This window comes from Saccoglossus kowalevskii, chromosome 11, assembly GCF_978046115.1.
Source record: "Saccoglossus kowalevskii chromosome 11, keSacKowa6.1, whole genome shotgun sequence".
Classification (NCBI taxonomy): Eukaryota; Metazoa; Hemichordata; class Enteropneusta; family Harrimaniidae; genus Saccoglossus; species Saccoglossus kowalevskii.
In genome coordinates, this window is record NC_140651.1 from 22,343,419 (window position 1) to 22,368,540 (window position 25,122).

General features: G+C 31.3%; 2 protein-coding genes across 2 annotated transcripts; both read left to right on the forward strand.

The window, feature by feature from the left end:
• Positions 1–736: 736 nt before the first annotated feature.
• On the forward strand, positions 737–14,403 carry LOC146736528 (uncharacterized). The gene is made up of 6 exons (XM_085505482.1): positions 737–949; positions 1,154–1,689; positions 2,794–2,827; positions 8,010–8,171; positions 11,055–11,114; positions 13,008–14,403. The coding sequence occupies exons 1-6, from the start codon at positions 742–744 to the stop codon at positions 14,060–14,062; spliced, it is 2,055 nt and encodes a 684-aa protein (XP_085361608.1). The 5' UTR covers positions 737–741; the 3' UTR covers positions 14,063–14,403.
• A 4,225-nt stretch (positions 14,404–18,628) lies between these two features.
• On the forward strand, positions 18,629–22,998 carry LOC144354188 (BMP-binding endothelial regulator protein-like). Its single transcript, XM_085505483.1, has 7 exons — positions 18,629–18,725; positions 19,662–19,749; positions 20,204–20,231; positions 20,549–20,803; positions 21,427–21,680; positions 22,164–22,456; positions 22,812–22,998. The coding sequence occupies exons 2-7, from the start codon at positions 19,663–19,665 to the stop codon at positions 22,819–22,821; spliced, it is 927 nt and encodes a 308-aa protein (XP_085361609.1). The 5' UTR covers positions 18,629–18,725; position 19,662; the 3' UTR covers positions 22,822–22,998.
• The last annotated feature ends 2,124 nt before the right edge of the window (positions 22,999–25,122 follow it).

Below are 25,122 nucleotides of genomic sequence, written 5' to 3' on the forward strand. Positions count from 1 at the left end.
CTCACTCACCCACTAACTCATAATATCTTTCCGATATTTACAGGATTGAAACAAGGCTTTGACGATAATGACATCGAGTATTTTAAAACGCCATGTTGTAGTAAGTACGATCATTATTATGTTTAATCATTATTATACGCGATAATTGTTATTTTTACTCATTATTATTTATAATCATTGTTATGGCAACCAAATTAGAATTAGGAATATCTACTACCACTTATCATTAATGTAACAAATCGAAATTTCGGAATACTTTTACACTAAACACAACTGCAAATCTTGATACAAGTAATACTACTAATACTACTATTGCCTGTCAATAGCTCACAGGCAAATTGTTATTACCTGTTTAGTTGTGTCAACATGTTCATTCGTGGGACTTCAAACTGATAAAACGTGTATCATTACTGTTTGAAAATACATCATATCTGTTTTTGTTGTTTGCTTTGAGTAATTGATTCATTGAGGAAATGAGAAAAGATTTGTTCATACTCAGACATATTATGTTTTATTTGTGACTGTATAATAATTCATAATTGTGCTCTATTTTCAGATATCATCCTTCCAGTTGGCCTGAAAATTGGCGACAAGAGTAGTGTACATTTGGCGGGAGTGTATTCGGTTTTTCGTGAACAGATTGCAATAATAAAATCAGATGACAAGATGTCAGCAAAAGAGAAACTAGAACAAATACGCCAAATATTCAATGATTTTAAAGTAGAGCTGAGTGAAATTAAGATGTCCATTGTCAAATTTATTGTGAAATGTCGGACAATGTCAAGCTTTAGAATTTTAAAGAAAGGTGTACAATCTGGTAAGCTGGGCAAACTGTTAACTCCTGTCTTAGTTACAGACAAGATGAAAGAAATGGTGAACGGTGAAGACATTGAAATATCTGTCAATGTAGATCCAAAGCAATTTGAAGACTGTGAACGATATTTTAAAGGTATGTTGTCAAGTATTTCTATGTCGAGATGTATAACGCGTATTTACACAATTATATAGTAGTAGAGTATATTTAAGTAGGTATTTAGTCTGCTTACATTGGCAGTGCCGCACATTGTTTAGAATCCGTGTAATTGAAGGACACGGTGCGTGTAATGTGGCTAGTGTTGTTTTATTCTGACAATGTATTCTCACTTATTTTTAGAATTTGAAAGCTTGGAAAAACTATTTTCTATGGGGCGAAAACAACGTTTGGTGAATCATAAAGTCCTGGAGTCATTGGGCCCACATTTCACGAGACTACCCAGTCGAATGGACATACGCTCATTCAGAGAACATGTGATCTTTCGAAGTATGAAGCAATTAGGAGCCGACAATCGTACACTGAGACAGCTAGAAAGAAGCAAGACGCGTGATGTAAGTGCACTCAGGCATGAAGTAGAAACGAAGAAGGCGATGATTAACAACTTGGAAGCTGAAAAAGATGTCATCATCGATCAACTAAAACAAGTACAGCAAGAGTGTGATCAAAAACATATCACAGTATTAAGTGAAAGGGAGATTCACGTGCAGAAATTAGAAAATCAGCTGAAAATGACAAACGACCTGATAGCAAATATTCCACGAACTGATCCCGAATTAGCTACGAAATACAAGAGATTCAAGTCAGCCTACACAAAAAAACTCGAAGAGGTTCCGGATGAAAGCAAAACTAAATCTATGCGGCAGTCAGATTCGGAGGTAAGATAATACAATGCAAACTAGTCGCAATAAAAAATATTATTACATCTGTCACCGTAAGTTATATATATGTCATTATAAGTTACAGCGTGCTGTAATTTTGCGGTATTTTACGGGGTATTTTCATCATATCATATAAGGAAGTACGAATTCTAAATACGGAATGATTACGCGCATAAGCGTCCTCTAATAATAAAAACAAACGTGACTTCCACCAGGATTTGACCGTTTGAAGTTTGCTGATTCTGATCTAAACTTTTTTCTATTTCGTCATTCTCATGATGTAACCTTGAAAGAAAAGATGTGTAATAATAAGGTTATTACGAGGATACCTCAAAGTGTGCACTCAGACAGTACGTCACCACAGCGACCTCCGCTGCGCATCGGTCGATGCTCCCTCTCTAACTGTATTCGTGCATACTTTGAGGTATCCTCGTAATAACCTCATAATATGTATCATCATTAGTGCAATAATATGATATGATATAATATGCAGCTTTTTACGTAAAGGCAAATCCTATTTTCGCTGCTCGATGTATAATAATTTACGATATCTCGACAGAAACGGGAAGTTGTGACATTATTACTGACAACCTCAAATTACAATAAAGTCTCAATATGATGGTGGTTGAATTCTATATCGACATTGGTAATCATAATGCCAGGACATCTTATGAACTATATGATATATTGATGGTACCAAAAATAAATATATTCAACGACAATGACTGTGTTAGTTTTGGCAGCGTTGAACATCTATATGGATTCACGCCCTTACAATATTTGAAACGTGTAGACATTATAACCGACTTATTTGCGGATCATAAGTGAATAAGTACGCAATAGAATATATTACGATACATAACTCCATCGGTTGTGCCATAGTCTATGAAAACGGGTACAACAGGTACATCAATGTGGCTTCAGGTCAGACATATTATCTACCAGTAATAAAAATCAATTGGACGGGCCATCCCAAGGTACTCGTATGTAAAATATCAATGCAATTGGACAAGCAGTTTTTAATGAGACGTGGCAATTAACAGATATATTGACTGAAATTTAACAAAGGTCTAACATCAATGAATTTTGTTTATTACACAGGTACAAATAATGGTTGGAAACGTTGATGTCATAGGTACAATAATAGTTCATTATTTGTTCATTTTGAATGCAGCTTTCTCAACATTTAAAAACGTATGAGCAATATATGTATTGTAAGCCATGATATAAATATTAGATGGGTAATTTACACACCGGCCAGGAAATCGCTAAGTATATCAGTTATAAACATTCATGTAGTTATTACATTAGTAAATCTATAAACATGTCACTTAATTATACTACACAGACATTTTAGGATTTCATATAAATAGTATATTATTAAATCTACAAACATGTCACTAAATTATACTATACATATATTTTAGGACTTCATATAAATAGTATATTAGTAAATCAACAAATATATCACTAAATTATACTACACATATATTTTAGGACTTCATATAAATAATATATTAGTAAATCTACAAACATGTCACTTAATTATACTACACATATATTTTAGGACTTCATATAAATAATATATTAGTAAATCTACAAACATGTCACTTAATTATACTACACATATATTTTAGGACTTCATATATATAATATATTAGTAAATCTACAAACATGTCACTTAATTATACTATACATATATTTTAGGACTTCATATAAATAATATATTAGTAAATCTATAAACATGTCACTTAATTATACTATACATATATTTTAGGACTTCATATAAATAATATATTAGTAAATCTACTAACATGTCACTAAATTATACTATACATATATTTTAAGACTTCATATAAATAGTATATTAGTAAATCTACTAACATGTCCCTTAATTATACTACACATATATTTTAGGACTTCATATAAATAATATATTAGTAAATCTACAAACATGTCACTTAATTATACTATACATATATTTTAGGACTTCATATAAATAGTATATTAGTAAATCTACTAACATGTCCCTTAATTATACTACACATATATTTTAGGACTTCATATAAATAATATATTAGTAAATCTACAAACATGTCACTTAATTATACTATACATATATTTTAGGACTTCATATAAATAGTATATTTGTAAATCTACAAACATGTCACTAAATTATACTATACATATATTTTAGGACTTCATATAAATAATATATTAGTAAATCTATAAACATGTCACTTAATTATACTATACATATATTTTAGGACTTCATATAAATAATATATTAGTAAATCTACTAACATGTCACTCAATTATACTATACATATATTTTAGGACTTCATATAAATAGTATATTAGTAAATCTACTAACATGTCACTTAATTATACTACACATATATTTTAGGACTTCATATAAATAATATATTAGTAAATCTACAAACATGTCACTTAATTATACTACACATATATTTTAGGACTTCATATAAATAGTATATTAGTAAATCTACTAACATGTCACTAAATTATACTATACATATATTTTAGGACTTCATATAAATAATATATTAGTAAATCTACAAACATGTCACTTAATTTTACTACACATATATTTTAGGACTTCATATAAATAGTATATTAGTAAATCTATTAACATGTCACTAAATTATACTATACATGTATTTTAGGACTTCTTATAAATAATATATTAGTAAATCTACAAACATGTCACTTAATTATACTATACATATATTTTAGGACTTCATATAAATAATATATTAGTAAATCTACTAACATGTCACTAAATTATACTATACATATATTTTAGGACTTCATATAAATAGTATATTAGTAAATCTACAAAAATGTCACTAAATTATACTATACATATATTTTAGGACTTCATATAAATAGTATATTAGTAAATCTACTAACATGTCACTAAATTATACTATACATGTATTTTAGGACTTCATATAAATAGTATATTAGTAAATCTACTAACATGTCACTAAATTATACTATACATATATTTTAGGACTTCATATAAATAGTATATTAGTAAATCTATAAACATGTCACTTAATTATACTATACATATATTTTAGGACTTCATATAAATAATATATTAGTAAATCTACTAACATGTCACTTAATTATACTATACATATATTTTAGGACTTCATATAAATAGTATATTAGTAAATCTACTAACATGTCACTAAATTATACTATACATATATTTTAGGACTTCATATAAATAGTATATTAGTAAATCTACTAACATGTCACTTAATTATACTATACATATATTTTAGGACTTCATATAAATAGTATATTAGTAAATCTACTAACATGTCACTTAATTATACTATACATATATTTTAGGACTTCATATAAATAGTATATTAGTAAATCTACTAACATGTCACTTAATTATACTACACATATATTTTAGAACTTCATACAAATAGTATATCAGTAAATCTATAAACATGGGACTTAATTATACTACACATATATTTTAGAACTTCATATAAATAGTATATTAGTAAATCTACAAACATGTCACTTAATTATACTATACATATATCTTAGGACTTCATATAAATAGTATATTAGTAAATCTACTAACATGTCACTAAATTATATTATACATGTATTTTACAACTTCATATAAATAGTATATTAGTAAATCTACAAACATATCACTGAATTATACTATACATATATTTTAGAACTTCATATAAATAGTATATTAGTAAATCTATAAACATGTCACTTAATTATACTATACATATATTTTAGGACTTCATATAAATATTATATTAGTAAATCTATAAACATGTCACTTAATTATACTATACATATATTTTAGAACTTCATATAAATAGTATATTAGTAAATCTACAAAAATGTCACTAAATTATACTATACATATATTTTAGGACTTCATATAAATAGTATATTAGTAAATCTACTAACATGTCACTAAATTATACTATACATGTATTTTAGGACTTCATATAAATAGTATATTAGTAAATCTACTAACATGTCACTAAATTATACTATACATATATTTTAGGACTTCATATAAATAGTATATTAGTAAATCTATAAACATGTCACTTAATTATACTATACAAATATTTTAGGACTTCATATAAATAATATATTAGTAAATCTACAAACATGTCACTTAATTATACAACACATATATTTTAGGACTTCATATAAATAGTATATTAGTAAATCTACTAACATGTCACTAAATTATACTATACATATATTTTAGGACTTCATATAAATAATATATTAGTAAATCTACAAACATGTCACTTAATTTTACTACACATATATTTTAGGACTTCATATAAATAGTATATTAGTAAATCTATTAACATGTCACTAAATTATACTATACATGTATTTTAGGACTTCTTATAAATAATATATTAGTAAATCTACAAACATGTCACTTAATTATACTATACATATATTTTAGGACTTCATATAAATAATATATTAGTAAATCTACTAACATGTCACTTAATTATACTATACATATATTTTAGGACTTCATATAAATAGTATATTAGTAAATCTACTAACATGTCACTAAATTATACTATACATATATTTTAGGACTTCATATAAATAGTATATTAGTAAATCTACTAACATGTCACTTAATTATACTATACATATATTTTAGGACTTCATATAAATAGTATATTAGTAAATCTACTAACATGTCACTTAATTATACTATACATATATTTTAGGACTTCATATAAATAGTATATTAGTAAATCTACTAACATGTCACTTAATTATACTACACATATATTTTAGAACTTCATATAAATAGTATATCAGTAAATCTATAAACATGGGACTTAATTATACTACACATATATTTTAGAACTTCATATAAATAGTATATTAGTAAATCTACAAACATGTCACTTAATTATACTATACATATATCTTAGGACTTCATATAAATAGTATATTAGTAAATCTACTAACATGTCACTAAATTATATTATACATGTATTTTACAACTTCATATAAATAGTATATTAGTAAATCTACAAACATATCACTGAATTATACTATACATATATTTTAGAACTTCATATAAATAGTATATTAGTAAATCTATAAACATGTCACTTAATTATACTATACATATATTTTAGGACTTCATATAAATATTATATTAGTAAATCTATAAACATGTCACTTAATTATACTATACATATATTTTAGAACTTCATATAAATAGTATATTAGTAAATCTATAAACATGTCACTTAATTATACTATACATATATTTTAGAACTTCATATAAATAGTATATCAGTAAATCTATAAACATGTCACTTAATTATACTATACATATATTTTAGAACTTCATATAAATAGTATATTAGTAAATCTATAAACATGTAACTTAATTATACTACACGTATATTTTAGGTTTTCATATGAATAGTGTAGTGGTAAATCTATAAACATGTAACTTAATTATACTATACATATATTTTAGGACTTTATATAATTAGTATATTAGTAAATCTACTAACATGAAAATTAAAAAATAAGTACGTTGGTTATTCAGTTTCCTATTGTTATGTATAGTGCTTGTGCAACTTGCCATGAATGCCATTCACATGGGACAATATACACTGCGACAATTCATCTTTCGATTTATCACTGCGTGTCTACTGGTACGGCAATCTACAGTTAAAAGCTCAAAACTTGCCGGTGTATCACAATTTCGTATACATTTTCCCACAGTTGAATTACACAACCATACCGGGACATGCAACCTTTAAATTTACACCCAACTTAGATTATTATGTTCCTAGGTTAAGACAATACCATTTTAGGTTCAGCCATTGCCTTTCTAGGTTAGGTTATCAAGTTTTTTTTGTTAAGTCATTACATTGCTACGTAGGTAATTAGATTCTTATGTTTGATATTTATAACATCAGGCATCTTATTTATTTTTTTTTATTTTTATTATTTATAAGTACATTCTTCAGAGGTTTTGCAGCCGTTTATATAAGTAGATATTTATTGGTGAATCTTCTCACTCGTCTTTATTTTATTCTGTGCGTGTATTGTATTTATTGATATAAATAACGGTATATCAACACGTTTGTTAGGCTACATATATTGTAGATTTTGATATAGATATTAGATTAGTAATTTACATACCAGTTACTAAAGTATATTGTACATCTATACAGATATTTCCTTGATGAATCTACCTTATTACAATATGTTTTGATTCTCAACTTAAGGGAGTACAGAACCATATGGAGTCGTGGATAAAGATATAGCTGCATCCACAGAACAAACTAGTGCATCTGTGAAGTATACAGAACGTGACATAGACAGCAGCAGTGAACAACAGGTCCATAGTCAAAAAATAGAAACCCATCTAGACACAAAACCAGGAAAAGGTAATTTCCTACTGATTTTAATTTCACATTCAGTGTTGCAAAATGTATTTAGGAGTATGTGTTTGTATTTAGAAAGCTATGATGTAAGAAAAGCAAAGCTCCTAACTATTTGTGAGACATTAATAACATTATACCGGGTTTGAAATTTCAGCCTAAGTTTTATTGATAAAGTTTCATTTGTCACTTTTTGTGCTGTTAGTTATAATAAACGATTTGCGTGTGTGCAAACAAGGACGACAAAATGGCGGATAAATATTACGTGTTCGGAAACAAATTACCACGTGTCACAGAAATCTGCAAATGGTCTATTGTTAAACAGTGAATTCACTGCCATTCTAGATTTATTCACACAGCGACGCTTTCATCAAAACGCTTTGGTTGGACACCGTACTAACAACAAAATAGTATATGATTATATTACCATAAGTAAGCACGGGGAGTGTGCTTTCGAAAATCAGAAAAAAAAAACATTTACCATGACTAAACGTTCTGCCGACCCAACAACCAGTTTGTCAGAGCGTCCTCTATTGCCATCATGTATCTAGTTTAAGATAGCAGTGTAGAGGTATATTTGACCTCGTATGAAACAGCTCAGTCACTGACACGTCTGTACAGCATAATCGCAAGTGGTCTATTTTCTCCTCAGTTTTGATGCCGGCGTCGCTGTGACGATCTAAATGAGTAGTTAATTCAGCATGTGAAACTTTCTGCGAACATATATCTCCATAGCAGTACGTTTTCAGAATTCTAGGGTTACTAATCAACTTAGTTAAAGGGTGGTGGTCGTTGCGTCACGCACGCGCGAAATAAGTATCTCATATAAAAATGTCTTTGACTGTTGTGCCGGCTTGCGTGGCCCGACAACCACCGTCATTTAATCATATGATCCCATCGTGGAATCTCATATTTTTGGACATGTATCTAAACACAAAAGCCTGCTTGATATGTCCAACTTTGGACATATTGCCAAGCAACAGAGTCGCCCAATTCATGGAGAAAAAAACTCATTCAAATGGTTATTATTTTCTTTTTGAAAAAAAAGTCCTACATTCAGTCCTGACTGACACATATTACTGCTAGATATAACTTTGCTCAGTCTATAGTGAACTGTTCAGTCCTTCGCCAGAGTCTATAACCTAGCCCTTATGTAGTATGCACATAGGAGACTATGAACCCTAGCATTTCCGCCTTTAAAGATCATGGCTACAGTTCTCCTCAAACGGCAGAAAGTAAACAATGTTAATCCTTCTAATACAGAACTTTTCCCTGCTGTTCAGTTTACTGAACGACCGACAAAACTGTGTTGATGTTTGCCAACGAACCCACACAACTTTACGGAAGTAGGTGCTCCAGCACATCAGTAGCGTAATTTTGCGTGGGTATCAGTTGTTGAATGTGCAATCAATAAACGTTATTGCAAATTGATAGTTAAAAAGTCGCTAGTTTAAATAGTATGATTGGTTCTTCTGTATTCAGGGGTACTCATTGTATATTCACAAAGACCATAGCCAACATACACTTTTTCATTTGCGTTTTCATAGAAAAAAACAAGCGTAGGACCAGCTTGTTAGAAATAGGCTAAATAAATAGTAGAGGCAATAGAATTTTACATGTGTTTCATGGGATACTTATGCATGACCTCAGCTGAAAAAGATTCTGGCAATTCTTGGGGTGTTTGAACGAATGTTCTGAAAACCAGTTATATGTAAAGGACTATGCCTTTTAGTAATGATGACTTTCTCACTATTGGCCTATAATTCAATTATAAATAACGGCCCTTTAAACTGGATACATGTTCTATCCTAGGCCTCACAGGCCGAGGGAAAATAGAGTTGTTGAGTGTTGAAGCATTTTATTTCAGATGCCTCACCCCAAATATTTGTTTTGTTTGGGTTAATCCTCATACTTTTCTTTATTTGGGCAGAATGTTTTAATTGAAGTTGGAGATGTTGTGTTAATATTAATCTCGAATGCTTTGAATTAATTTGACAGTATTTTCTTGCCATGCTCAATAATATCTCAGGAACAAATCGTCTACATTTAATTTAGAATATATTTATGCCTAAATCTGCTTTTATCTTTCATCAAACACGTGTTTGGAATTAATTTCACAAATTCTTGAATCTATATCTCACCCGTAACAGAATGGCAGATACAATTAGACATAGATTATAATGAATGTAACACGAGTCACATTTTTAACAATCACAAATTCAGTCATGTGTTAACATCAGTGTAAAAAGCTGTAACTATTGATCCTTTTTCTCCGATTTTCATTTTCAATAAATATTTCCTGTGTCACAACTATCAATTTATAACAGCCGTTGCCGAAATATGGATACTGAAGCATAACATATATCTTAAATAAAAACGTTGCATTTAAATCACTTGCATGTGAAATAATATGGCTGCTGTGCTTTTTCCAGAGGGCGCCATCTATTGAAATCCAGTTTTGTCAAGCGAACCTCAGAGATTACGATGATAATATAATGTCAAATTTGATTGATTTTATGTGTCACTTTCTATAAGAGTGTGTGTCGTACGTCATAATGTTGCTATGGAACCATCACGTGACCGAATTCAACAATAGCGACTACTTAGCCGTTAGTTTTCACACCGCAATTTATCTGATAGCCTTGTGTAGGATAATTTATTTTGTTCGTGCAATTGTTAAAACAAAATTTCAATGAGATTTGGTCAAAATTTTTTAAAAAACTAGTGATTGTCGCTGTAATGATATGCCGGGTACTGTATGTGGAGGCAACCACTGAAGGATCAATTAATTATTAACAAATATTAACCATAAATAGTAGTTTAATTGATTGGCATGCGTTAATGTGTATGTCAAGTTTTGACATTGGTATAATTTCATGATTTTTACAGGAATAAAAAGAAGCCTTGACGATGAAGACATTGAATTTATTGGAAAAAAGCCGAGTTATGGTATGTAAGGATTATACATTATTTATGATTGTTTGTGATGTGAATGAATGAGTAAAACAATAATAATAGTTTTTAATTTTGACTTTTTGACCCACTTCTTAGATCAGCCAAATAGCGATACTATATAATGTAGGAAAAAATTTTTGAAAATTTTTCAATTATAATAATCATGGATAACAGTGATTTGTAGGATGAAATTTGAAGTATAAAAATTATATATATAAAAGTTGAAAGATTAGCCAGGCTGAGCTTTGAATAACATTTGCATTTGTTTAAAAACATTGCAATTTGGGGGATCACCCTCTGTATTTTATTCACCCAGAACAAGGTCACATAATTTCGGATTTTTGTAGGTGAATTTTGTAACTTTTGCTATGATGGACACATGACACATGACTTGTTCCCTATCGCATTGTTTATTGACTACATGAATTCTAATTTGTGTTCTCTTTTTTTTTAAATGGAAACATTTCTCTTCGTTTTTGAACATGAAACAAACATTTATTTTTAATTTTCATAGCTGGTTGGCGGGCTTGTAATATGTAATGTTATGAAGCTATCAACTAATATCGTTTGTTTTCAGAGCTGGTTGGTATGAGTGACCTCATAGCTAGTGTAATACAATACATGACACCAACCAGCTCTCTGAATAAGGGATATCAGGTAACGAGCATTTGCAGTTACGGTGACTGATGGTTTTCGAAATCGGCAAAAAAAACGTGAAAGAAAAACATCCAACATATTTTATTGAAACTTGGTACATTGATACTCGGGGATAATATGCAGACCTCATAAAGTTTTAGTTAACTTCTGTACATAGCAATTACCTATTTTGTATTAAAAAATAAATAATTTAATTGACCAATTTTAAGCCTTTCCCTTGTTTTTCGAAATCGATCCAAAAAGATTTCAATGAAAATTGTTACACAGATGCTCTAAAATAATGCACAGACTTGATTAGTTTTTGGTTGAAATCAATGCAAATTAATGATCTTATTTTCATAATAATTAAATATTTGAACTTTTTTCTTGAGTAGAGATATGACAAACATATTGCAGAGAAGCATGTGCAACCATTGCTATAATTGAAGCATTGGACATGTGATATGACTGAAATATATAAGGTCATGTGATCTAATAAAGGTGCATAACTGTAATATGAAACACTGTTGTAACTTAGCAGATAGCAATACGTGACCTCATTAATTATGACAGCATATCATATTAACCGAATTAAACTGTAGATATGCATGTACAACAAACTGGCAATTTGTGACAATATTAAATATCATATGGTGTATAATGCATACACAACATGCTATTAGCCATGGTGCTCGAAACCCAGATATTGCTGCTTTATATTTCATTATGTAGTTTACATGAGTTAGTTCATGGTTAGCTTTTTTTTTACAGATATCTCAATACATTCGTCAGATTTTAATGAAACTTGAATACATATCTGCTTTAGTTTAGAGTCGAAACGTACCATATTAATTATCAAATTTGAATAATTTAACTATTAAGTACCACCACAGTTTAATGGAACTTCGTACATAGATGCACCGGGGTAATTCACAAATGCGTATAGGATTGAAATACATGAATATTAATTCCCTGAATTTGCACAAATTAGACAACGTTCTGATATATCATAAACACTTAAATTATGTATTATGTGCTTTCGAATAAATCAAAGTCAACAAACCAGAGATTTATGCAATCAGATTCTGTCTTTTGCTCTAATAGATCAAGAAGTGATGTGTTAGTAATATAAACTGTGGGTCACATTCCATGGCTATATTAGTCGCTTGTTTTTGTAAATGGCTTAATTTCAAATTTTGAAGTAATTTCTGTTCCGCGCATCCCCAATACCGTTTTTTGTTTGTTTAAAAGGTCCAACTTCAAGCTCAAGATTGACTCAAAAATCCGCGGTATGGAACGAAGAAGAAAGGGAATATAAGGCTGAAGGTTTGAAGCTAACTGCGTTACCATCTGATCTACTGACAACCTACAAACATGCAACTCGAGTAGATTTAAGTAAAAACAGATTGGCAACATTGCCAAACACTATATGCAACCTAAGACAATTGACTGTACTACTTCTAGAGAAGAATTACCTCCAATCACTCCCTGATAATATTGGTGATTTACAGCAGCTCTATCTCTTGAATGTAGTACATAATAGATTGACATCATTACCTGATAGCATGAGAAATTTACATCGGCTTGATTTCTTGTTTTTGAGCAACAATTCATTGGAGGATTTACCTGATAGCATTACTGATCTAGACCAGCTTGATTATTTGCATCTGAACAATAATGCAATAAAGTGTTTATCTGACAGGATCGGTAATCTAACAGAGCTTACTAAATTGTTTTTGGATGGTAATAAATTGCATACTTTACCGGATAGCATCTCTCAACTTCGTAATCTTGATATACTAGATGTCCATTCAAATTTGCTTGAATCCTTACCTGATAAGATTGGCGATATGTCTTCTCTGCTTAATCTGAATTTGGAAGACAATCTCCTGACAGTTTTACCCAAAAGCATTACAAACCTACGTAATTTGAGAGTTTTCAATGTTGGAAGTAACTCACTTGAAAACCTACCAGATTGTATCGGTGAGTTACAACAACTTGGCGAATTGTATCTGTATGACAATCAACTGGAATCTTTACCTGACAGTATTGGGAGTCTACGAAAACTCACAATATTGAAAATTAGCAAAAATATACTGATATCAATACCAAATATTGGTAATCTACAGCGACTGGAAATATTAATGTTTCACAATAATCCTATACAATCACTGCCTAATGGTATTGGTCAATTACGTCGTCTTCACACTGTGCAGTTTGACGCAATTGGAAATGTAACTGCCAAAAGTATTCACAATAATATAGACGAGGTTGCTAAACTATTAAACATATTGAGCAAAGAATAACAAGTCGCAACAAGTCATTACAATACCACTTCTAGTATATTGATAGTTTGAAATAACCGAGACAAAGTAAAGTTTTCATGAAATATGTGGCACCTTTAGTCCTAATTATTTGTCTTCAATAATTATGACCTAAAGCTGTCTCCACTCTTACCAAATGAAGCTATATTTGTCAAATTCAATTGTTGTTGTTGGAGTAACTTGTGGGAATGTGGATGTATTCTATCAATTTTATATATGATGATGAGTAATCATATTTGTACAAAGTTAGACAATTTGTAATCTATTAGTCACATAATAGGGTCTATGCATGGTTGTGTTAAATAAAGAACAATTATATCCAATTGGTTTGATGGCGTGTATTTCTACTTTTTATAGATGCATTACGACGATTAATTAAACTTATTGTCAATAACAAGTCGGATTATTTTATTATTATACAGCAAATCGTGAGCAATATGTCACGGCTTCTCTTTGTTTACATCAGGGATTTTTGTACCAGTGGTAACGATCGACCCATTATGTATTTTTGTATGTGAGACACGTACGATTTGATATGACGTTCAAGTATATCCAGTACCATACGTGCTGAACTAACCAGATGTGTGTTAACCACAGCTAACAGCATGTACTACCCGGTAAGAAGAACCCCCTGTCCAGTGCGAGTCCTTTTCAATATCAATAAGCAAGCCTTACACTGTGACAAATTGTACACAAGGGATATTTTTTTTCGTTCGAACGAACGAACGAACGAACGATCTATTCCTTTCATGCCTTGATGCGCCTGTGCACAAAACAAAGCCATTCTGAAAACGTCATGCTCAGATATAGTCAAGTTCGCCAATAACAATGTAATGTGCGAATTTAAATATTATGATATGTGAATGGTTTCTAACCTATCTAATCAGTGTGTTTTTTCGCTGATTACAATAATTATTTAATATATGCGCATAAAATACACGTATGTAATTCAATAACTCTTTGAGACCAACTGGTGAGACATGAAGACTTGACATCATGAATGTATTGTTTTAAGATCTCACTATGCAAATTGGTCGGTCACATGTGGGCAAGAGCCGCATACATATGAATACAGTACACTCAGCTGTCAAAGAACAAATGAAGATAATCGTAGTAAAAAAAACTACCAACAAATGAAAAAAATTAAACATATTAATGAAATAGTGGATAAATTTGAAGTTCGCCTGAGTGACACTCAGATGTTTATAGTGAATTTTATTGTGAGATGTCGGAGAATGTTAAGCTTAAGAGTTTTAAAGAAAGGTGTATCTGGTAAGATGGGCAAACTGTTAACCCCTGTCTTAGTTAGACAAAATGAAAGAAATGGTGAACGGTGAAGACATTGAAATGTATGTTTGTATGTATATATGATCGAGGCAAAACCTTAGAATATAAGCAAATCACCCTACGAATATACATGGCATTCGTCGTGCAGTGTATGAACAGAACGGGTTTCTACTATCAGGGTTGTTATAGGTAAATGGCTCTTCGGGTTGAATGTACGGAAAGTGGTTTTATCGGGGAATGGGTAACTCGAAAGGCGGTGAGTAGTACATTAGGATCGCTCGACACTTATACGCACTATTCAGTCATAAAGACACCAGTAGTATAACATACCAATGTATTTATTGAAACTACAATCGTTACCATATGTCCCCGGTTCTTTTCCAAACTTATTACGCTAGAACCCTCCATTTTTATAATCGACAGTGTTAATTGTTCAACCAATAGTTTTAATACTTTACATGCGTTTCATAACTGCATGTGGAATACACCACTGAGAGCGTCGTCATGACAACATCAATGCAACTTTGTGACGATCCCCTGTATAGGTTGTACTCGATGCGAGGAATTTGGGATTTTAGGAGTTTGTATATTTACTTTTTGTAAAGGAAGTCCATATCAAGTATAATCATGTATGACTCGTTTGTATTCACTTATTTACTAATATGGATTGGAGCAATAATTTATTTAAATATTTACCTGATAGCATCGGTAGTCTACAGAGCCTTACTGAATTGGATATGAGTGATAATAGATTGGAGTCTCTACATCGGCGACCATACGCAACTTATATACTTAGCTGTGAAACATAACACATTGATATCCATACCCGTAACAATTAGAAAACTACTTAATTTGAAACAAATATTGATATCTAACAATGATCTTGAAACGGTATGATGCTATTGGTGATAGGAAAGCAGTGAATGTGCGTACATGTGCATCAGATGTCTGTGTAGGCACACTATATAATTTATGTCAACCAAATCAATTCGTGAGAATTATAATTAATGATATTGTACATCAAGGTGCACAATGTTTATTAGTATTACTTTACATGAATATTGAACCCCAAAAAGGCAGTACACAGGTTGTCCGATTCCCGAATTACTAAGATAACAGATGTGAAGTAATATTTAAAGAAATCTTTTAATTTTTATTTTAAGTAAATTTCCTTAGGTGTCCTTTTGGTTTGGACTTACTATTAACTACTGCATCAATGTCATTGAGCCCATGTCTACATGACTTATAATCATGAAACAGCAATTATCAGAGAGGGTATTCGAATAATTTATTCTTCGATCTTACAGCCGAGAGAATATAACCATTGTAACACTCGCATAAATTTACCTGCAAATTTTCAACTTTCAATACAACTTTATCATATAATTTGTAAAGTTGCCAATACATTCAGCAGCCTCTGATATCAACATAAATTTGTGACGGGCAATGACGTATACTAAAAACTGATTGTCAGTAGTAGCACATTTTACTGTATATTCTGAGTTTGTTTGAACTTAGTGTGTGTATATGAGTGTATTTACTGAACATAGATGTAAAATATTGATTTCAAATATATTCCTACGTTTCATTATATTACAGCTGAAAGAGGGTACAATATACTGCAATATACTACAATGTGATTCTGTGTAAATGTATTGAAGATCATTTTATTTTTTTTTCTGAATTTTGTTGCCAAAAACTACCCACGATAAAATTTACAATTTGGCAAATAAGCCTCGAACTAATACATTTATTACATGGTATAATTGTCATATGTCTTAGTAGTTGACATATGTGAAAATATGGGATATTCTTATTGACATATGATAAAACAGATATGATAATTAAGCAATAGTCGTCGCTCGGTGTGGTATACCACGAATTGAATGTGAATTATGTGACCTATACGAAATTAATTTTAGGAATACAAAAATTCCGAAAATCACACAAACTTATTCACAGTGCAACAGCGCCTTCAGGAATAAAGTGACAAACTGACATTCCACAATTTTACGACTATTGTGGTCGTATATTTTTCTTCTGAGGTGTAGAACAGTATACTACATAATTGCCAGCATGGCGTACGACACAATTTCCAGTACTGTACACCACAAATTCCCCATCCTGATATACCACACAAGTTCCAGTATATTTTGCAGACTACCATTAATTATTATTTAGCAATAATATTAATAATGTGATCCAAATCTTATTGGTGATGTGATAAAATAAAACACAATTCAGAATTAAAACTGGAACAAACTATCTAAACCACATAACCATTTGATTTCGTTCCTGTGTTGAATGTTGAAGATTTGTTGAAGCAAAATTCATATCTTCTATAAGCGCACGTGATATAATCAACATTGGGTTACAGGTAATATGTTGCTGTGTATTGATTTGAATAAAAATATTGAAAATGTATTGGTGAAGCTGATATGCTACAACAAAAATTGAACACAGAACACACACGCAAGCTGGGTTTCGGGCGTAAAATGTAGTAATAACTGCGACATATATTTGGTTATTGGGTGTATTAGTTACAACATGTTTTGAATGAATGTAATAATCTATCTAGTTTATTTCATAAACTGTTCACTTATAACTATAATTGTTAAATTTCCAGGAGAAGAACCTATGTTCTTACATTTATTGCCATATTAAATAAACTATATAGTATAAAATAGTGAACGACTGCCCAGCATTTGTCCCGATAGTTCTTCATACTTAAAATACTTAATACACTGTGTCATTTCACGCATTTTGCTTAACAAAAAACATGTTCTGAAGATAATTGGAGATTGCCACAGTATTTTGAAATTCAAATGTAATATTTATCTGAGGTTTGAGGATAAAAAAAAGTGACAGCAGCAAGAACCACCCTTATCTAAAAACTTCATCATCTGCTTTATTTGTTATTGATCCTGATACCATTTGAAAGTGCATAAACGATATAAAACATGATGGAGTTCAAAATATTGCAACACTTGGTCAGATGCGGTAACACATGTTATTGTCCTCCCATGAGACATTACCCAGGACGACCGGGTGAGATAAACCAGCGTATAAATAAAACCATTATTTTTTTTTCAACGTGCATATATATAATTTAAAAAATATAAAGACACTCTACCAAATAACGTATTAAGACAAGTCACGAAAGAAAAATGGTGTTTGATATTACTGTATTATGTCTTGTTTTAAATCAGCTGATTGGTTGAACATAATGTGTGACGTCACAAAGTGCACATCTTTTGAGGACGTGGAGTGGTTAGCCATATTCAATTAGATAGAAAAATAGATCATCGCCGATTATCAATTATTCGTACAGTAACAGAAGACTGTAATATATTGGCAGGTCAGTATAAGTAATTATGTATTTTTAAACGCATCCCATTCTGAATATATATAGCATCATGTTTATTTTTTTAGTTATGTTACATACATTCAGTTCATAACAATATCGTGCATTGCCTTCATTTTTGTATTCCCATAAACGACCATAATATCTTTTCTAATTTACGTTTATTTCATTAATAATACAATTGAATTTATTTACGCAGATATGTCATTACGTAACATAGACATATCATTATGAGAGGCACACTGATGAGCCTTGCGCATATATATTCATGTGTGAATGAAGTTGTTCCATGAAGTGTTGTTGAATTTACAAGGGCTGTACAAATAAGTAAATAATTAGCACAGTGTAGAGAGAAATATGAAATAAGCTGATTATGGAGAGCATCACAGAAATAGTTCTCTTGAACTAATTTAGTCCATGATCTTTAAAATAATAAATGAATAATATTTAGCAATAATGATGATGATAATTACTAAAAAATAAATCTAAATTGTAAATTTATTAATTTTATGCCCGAGCGCTTGCCTTTATTTATATCAGCTGTGGAAATATAATATCAATAAGTATCGCATAGTCACGAATCTCACAAAATGACATTCGATGATACATATTAATTCCAAATGGTGACATCACGTCATAAAAAGTCACTGTATTTTTGTCAAACAAATGACATCTAAAATGACAAATTTGCAATAATGACATTAAATTATATACGTATATAATATCTTCATGTTAATCAATTATTCACCATTCAGGTTATTTCTCACGATAATAACGAAATAGTGCATTCGCTAAAATGCCAAGAATATGTAAACTGACTGTTTAGTCATATAGTATTAATACGATATTTTATTTCAAACGAAAAATGGTTCATAATTTAATATAGAAAATGATTAACGAGATGTAATAATTACATTGATTTTTTTACAGAATGCGCGGATTGAACATGGTTGGGCTGATGGTGTGCCTACTTGCCAGTCTGGTTATGTCAATCAATTTCCACGGTCAAAACAGAAGAGTATGAACACTTTTTTTTCTTTTAACTATCTGTTTGCATATTGAGCATGGGTTGGCCTTTACAGGTTCTTTAGTGTGGCAAGTTTTGTGAGCAGGTGGTTGAATGTGACTTTGTTAAAACTCGCAGTGCAGTCTCATTTTAAATCCCACAAAGCAGCCAATGTGAAACAGACACGTCGCTATATCTGTCACAGAACGCTATCACAAAACCAGTACGACAGATCACTCACAACCAGTCCTCGCTAGCTACTCCGCCATCTTAGCTCCCCCTGTGTATATTCTTCCTGTCACAGAGGGCGCACCTCGTAAAACCACTTACGCAAATTAATGTAAGAATAAATAATAAGAATTCATGACAATATCATAACACGTGGAAGCAGAAGAATTAGCTTGCTATTACATATAAAACTTCACCAATGAATGTAGTCGTATACTATTTCTGTATTATATTTCAGAATGCATACAGAAAGGAAGCTGACATTGGTAAGTAAATAAACTGCAGTATAATGAAATTGTGGGTATATATATATATATATATATATATATATATATATATATATATATATATATATTCGTTTTTTCTCAAATGTCGCAATAATATGTTACTAGCATTTTAGTAGTGGTTTGTGGAAAAAAAATAAAGCTAAATTAAGATTAATTAAACAATTAAACAGTACCACATACATATCATTTTAAGATGATAAAGTTTGAGAAAATATAGTTTTTTTTTTCAACTTGAGTTGTAATACACTGAAACCATTAACTGATACATCATCACTAATACCCTATTATATTATTAGAGTGCTATACCAATCCAGACGGTTCTGATTATCGAGGAAAGAAGTCTATGTGTAATTTTCTCGGCATGCAATGCGAGAAATGGTCAGATCAACGAGGATTCACAGTCCGCGATTATCCCAATGCTGGTCTGGAAGGTGCCTACTGTCGTAACCCAGATCTATCTGAGTCAACCGCTTGGTGCATTATCAAAGATCACAATAGTGGTGTTACTGTGAAAGCGAAATGTGATATTGGAAGACCAAGCACACAATGTGGTAAGCTCACATGTATCCAAAATATAATTATTGATACAAGTATATATAAAAACATTTCCAGTGTGATATTCGATGTTAGTTATGTTCCATAATGCATTGAACAAATATGCAGTAACTTGTTCAGTATTGACGACAGTCACGTGATTCGTTCGATGGTTATAATCTGCTGGTGATTGTGATCGATCAGGTATGCTTAACGCATGTGCATAACACTTATTGATCCGTCCAAATGTAGTTTATATGACAAAGTACATGGTATGTGCAATTGGACTATTTACAAATTCGTATCCTACAACATGACAAAAAATAATGCGATGAAACCAAGTACTAATTATTGTTTCGTAACCAAAAACATGTCAGAAATCCCAAAATAGAATACGTTACTATAACTAAATAACAGCAGTGCGTTTTCTTGTACATTGTTTCATTTCACGATGGGTCCATTCATATATTTATTAATAATTAAATGAATGATAGATATAACCTCTTTATGATTGCCTTCGTCAGTGATCACGTGATACATTGCATGTTTTGTGAAAATCTAGACCACCAAAAACAATGCATAGACAGGTGGATCGAAAAAAACGTATACATAATGAATACTCATCTTTCATCGCATTCAGGGACAAAGTTAGGCGCCGGGGGAAATGGAGACCCTCACATGGTTACATTTGATGACGTTAAATACGACTTCCAAGGCTACTGTACCTATGTCCTTGTCGAAGACTGTGAACACTTTGGCCAGACGAACTTTCAAATCACGGCCGATTTTCGAGGACACCACAAATCTACACAACCTCCTACCCGAATGGTAGCCATTACTATAACTGGAATTGGGATACCAAGTATACGTTTACTAGAAGATAACACGTACATTGTGAGTACTCGTATTGCTGGGTAAAGTTGGTAATATTGATACAAACATATTGATGTTTCTGGTTAAAATACCAACACCGTGGTAATGTTTTAGGTTAATACGCTAAATTGCGCACTGATCATGTAGTAGATGAAGCCATTGAGGAATAATTTGTTTTGTATGTCCGTATATCAATTTTGACTTGGCAAGCTTGTCTTTGCCTAGGTTATTTCTATTAGATACATGCATGACATGATCTAATTCAGAGAACTTATTACGTCATGTACAGCTACCTGACTATTACAACATTGGTTTCAACTTCGATAGTTTGAGTTGATTTCTAATCAATCCTAGTGAGAAGGCAACATGTAGAATAAACCTATTACAAATTTACTGGGCATAGTATATACTAAAACTGGGATTCCATGACGTCTTTGTTAATTTCTATATTGAATTGTTTATATTGCATTTCACTTGTATTCACAACTCTACTTATTTTCACAGATTGGTGATATTATATACAACGATACAGAAGTCAATCTTGGTGACAACATTGGCTCTATCAAACCTATTGATAAAACAGTTGAAGTGAATCTAACGCAACTAAAGCTGTTTATCACGTGGAATGGAAAAGCGCATGGAGTAATTGTTTACATGGATGAAAATGATAAGTATGGAAGCGTCTGTGGGATGCTGGGTAATTTTGATGGAAATCCGAACAACGATTTCATCAAACCAGATGGCACTCTTGCGACAGATGTACAGGAGTTTGGAGACAGTTGGGCTCTACTGGGAAGGTCAGTGAATTATACACATTTGTGATTTATACATTATAAAAATAACTGGTTCGTACCAGTAAGTATTATGGTCATGATGTGACTAATGGGACACACCCAAGCTTTTTTCAATAGGGGATTCTCAAATTCGTCATCAAGGAAGTACTGTATACAGATTAAAGCGGAAGGGTCGTCATAACAACACACGATAACAACACGCGCTAAAAACGTAAAGGCTCATGGTAGACGCTTGTTTGTAAACTATGGCCATCTGAGGCATGCGCAGGTGACGACTCCCTCGCTTTAAATCAACCCGTCACCTAAAATACATGCAGATCCACAGGCTAATCATGATTGACACGTTTGTATATTACAGTTGTCCGTAATTACGCAACAGATTCAAGGAGAGGGATAAGCTGAATGTTGGAATTGCGACCTTTATGCTTCAAGTCCTGCGTTATATTATTACAAAGCTATTAGTACTACTTTGGTTATTATAGCTATTCTAAACCCACGGATGTATATATGTATGTGTCACGAAAATAAAGATCACTCAAACCATATTACGTATCACTTTTCACCGTTCCCTTTAAAAAATGGAGAATATGTTATGAATTTCAGAAACCTTACATTCATGTCTAGAAGAATTTGAAGGTAGTTTTTATTCTAGTTGAATTGATCAGACAATATATGCATGTAAAGATTTCTTTATGTGAATGATTCGTACAAAATATCAGTCATCTAGTGAAATATCAGTTGTATGTATTGTGGCAGTACTAGTGCTTAGTAACCACGTTTTTAATACTAAAATGATGCTATATCTTACTAATTATAATAATCATATCCCAACTAAATTTCCTAAAACAATCAAGGTTTCAATCTACAAATTTGAATTCAGCCTCAATTACAGATATAACATAGACTAGTAGGCAAATCAATTGCTGAATAGTGGAGTAGCTAGATTGATTATTTGAACAGATGTGAAATAGTAAGTGACGCATGTTATATGTGAAGACATCTAAATATATTGGTGTTTCATCAGTGTTCCCTCTAAGCCTTATTTTCGCTCAATTTTTTCAGATTGAATTGTAGTTTCTCAGTGAAATTTTGTTTTTTGAGAAACTTTCCATGCATTTTGTATGCAGAAAAAAACATTTCAAGGGGAAAATGGGCAAATTTTCACAGTATTTTCAAGATTCAAAAGAATTAAAGGGAACAGTATGTTTCATATGTGCTTAAATATCAATGCAAATACCTGCAAATAGGATAATACAAACATGCCTTATAACATTGGCCTCAATTTTGCGAGGATTCATAGTGACCTGGAAGTTTCACAATTCTGTGTTTGACCAACCATAAATATTCTACCACAGAATGGAATCTCCCAGAAAACAATAAGCAAACTCAAGAGACATTTTGATCTTGAAGACTTGAAGGTGTTACACATAGCCTGGACGCTCATTGCACTGGATGACCGTTACACTGGTTATCTACTCTCTACAAGTTTATGGATTGATCAGCTTATAAAACACCAGCTCCATTGTCAGTAGCTACTCATGATCTTGATTGGCTGATAAATATAGCTTGCAGCTAATCTGAATATGTTAATTTTCCAAACAGTGGATGACAGTTGTACACTTCCCCTTATGTGCTTTATCAACACAGCGATAGTTGGCACAGCGATAAACAAGCTTCCCAATGGTCGAAATAGCTCCTGCCTGTGTAGTGTCTTCCTTCCTTCCTTACTTTCAATGGTTATTAGTGTTCTCACAATGTTCTTGCTATATACAATTGTTATCATCTTGTTACATATTGCACAAGATTGCAATAAATGTTCATAGTTAGTCAGCGCAATGTCCACACCTTACTAAGGAGTGGATAACCAGTAGAGAGAAGTCCATCTGAAGTACCTATGTATATGTATAATATCAAAGCAATCAGACTTGCAGTTTTCAAAAAGAAATCAAAAATATTACTTTTCACTAAAAAATTTCAATAATATTCATAAAAATTAGAGAATAGAAGATATCATAACGAAATATAATATCAAAGCAATCAGATTTGTGGTTACCAGCAAGTCGAAAATATCACTTTTTACTCCAAAATGACAAAAATATTCATCAAAATTGAAGATATCATCACAAAATGAATAAATTTGAGAGAGGTTCATCTGAGGTTCCCATGTGTATAATATCAAAGTAATCGGACTTGTGGTTTTCAACAAGAAGTCGAAAATATCACTTTTTATCAAAAATATTTATCTAAATTAGAAAATTTAAGATATCATCACAAAAATAACAAAGAAGAAGTCGAAAAAAATTCAAAAGTTGACATGGACAATCAGTAATATGAACAGCTCCACTCAAGAAAGTCAACAGCGGAGCTAAAAATTGGTGGTAGATTTTGGGGGCACATTTTTATTCAAATTTATTCAACAAATTTATCAAGCTGCGTTTTCCCTTGACTTCTTTATTGGCTGCCAGTGGGTCATGCCAACATATCCCTAACCAAGTGAAGTGAATGTGTATGCCACCACATATATTTCAAAGCACATCTGCAAATTGATGTCATACACAAGTGTGCTCATTTTGATGCGTCACTGGCACAAGGGGATTCCAAATGATGCGATGAGAAATAATGATTATTGACACATCTTTGACACAATTAAACAAATGTAATTCATTGAA

Coding starts and splice junctions, on each gene's coding strand:
- LOC146736528 (XM_085505482.1), top strand. CDS start 742: ATGTCCATTGTCAAATTTATTGTGAAATGTCGGACAATGTCAAGCTTT. Junction 950..1,153: donor CTGTGAACGATATTTTAAAG/GTATGTTGTCAA, acceptor ACTTATTTTTAG/AATTTGAAAGCTTGGAAAAA. Junction 8,172..11,054: donor AGACACAAAACCAGGAAAAG/GTAATTTCCTAC, acceptor TGATTTTTACAG/GAATAAAAAGAAGCCTTGAC.
- LOC144354188 (XM_085505483.1), top strand. CDS start 19,663: ATGCGCGGATTGAACATGGTTGGGCTGATGGTGTGCCTACTTGCCAGT. Junction 19,750..20,203: donor TCCACGGTCAAAACAGAAGA/GTATGAACACTT, acceptor ATTATATTTCAG/AATGCATACAGAAAGGAAGC. Junction 21,681..22,163: donor TAGAAGATAACACGTACATT/GTGAGTACTCGT, acceptor TTATTTTCACAG/ATTGGTGATATTATATACAA.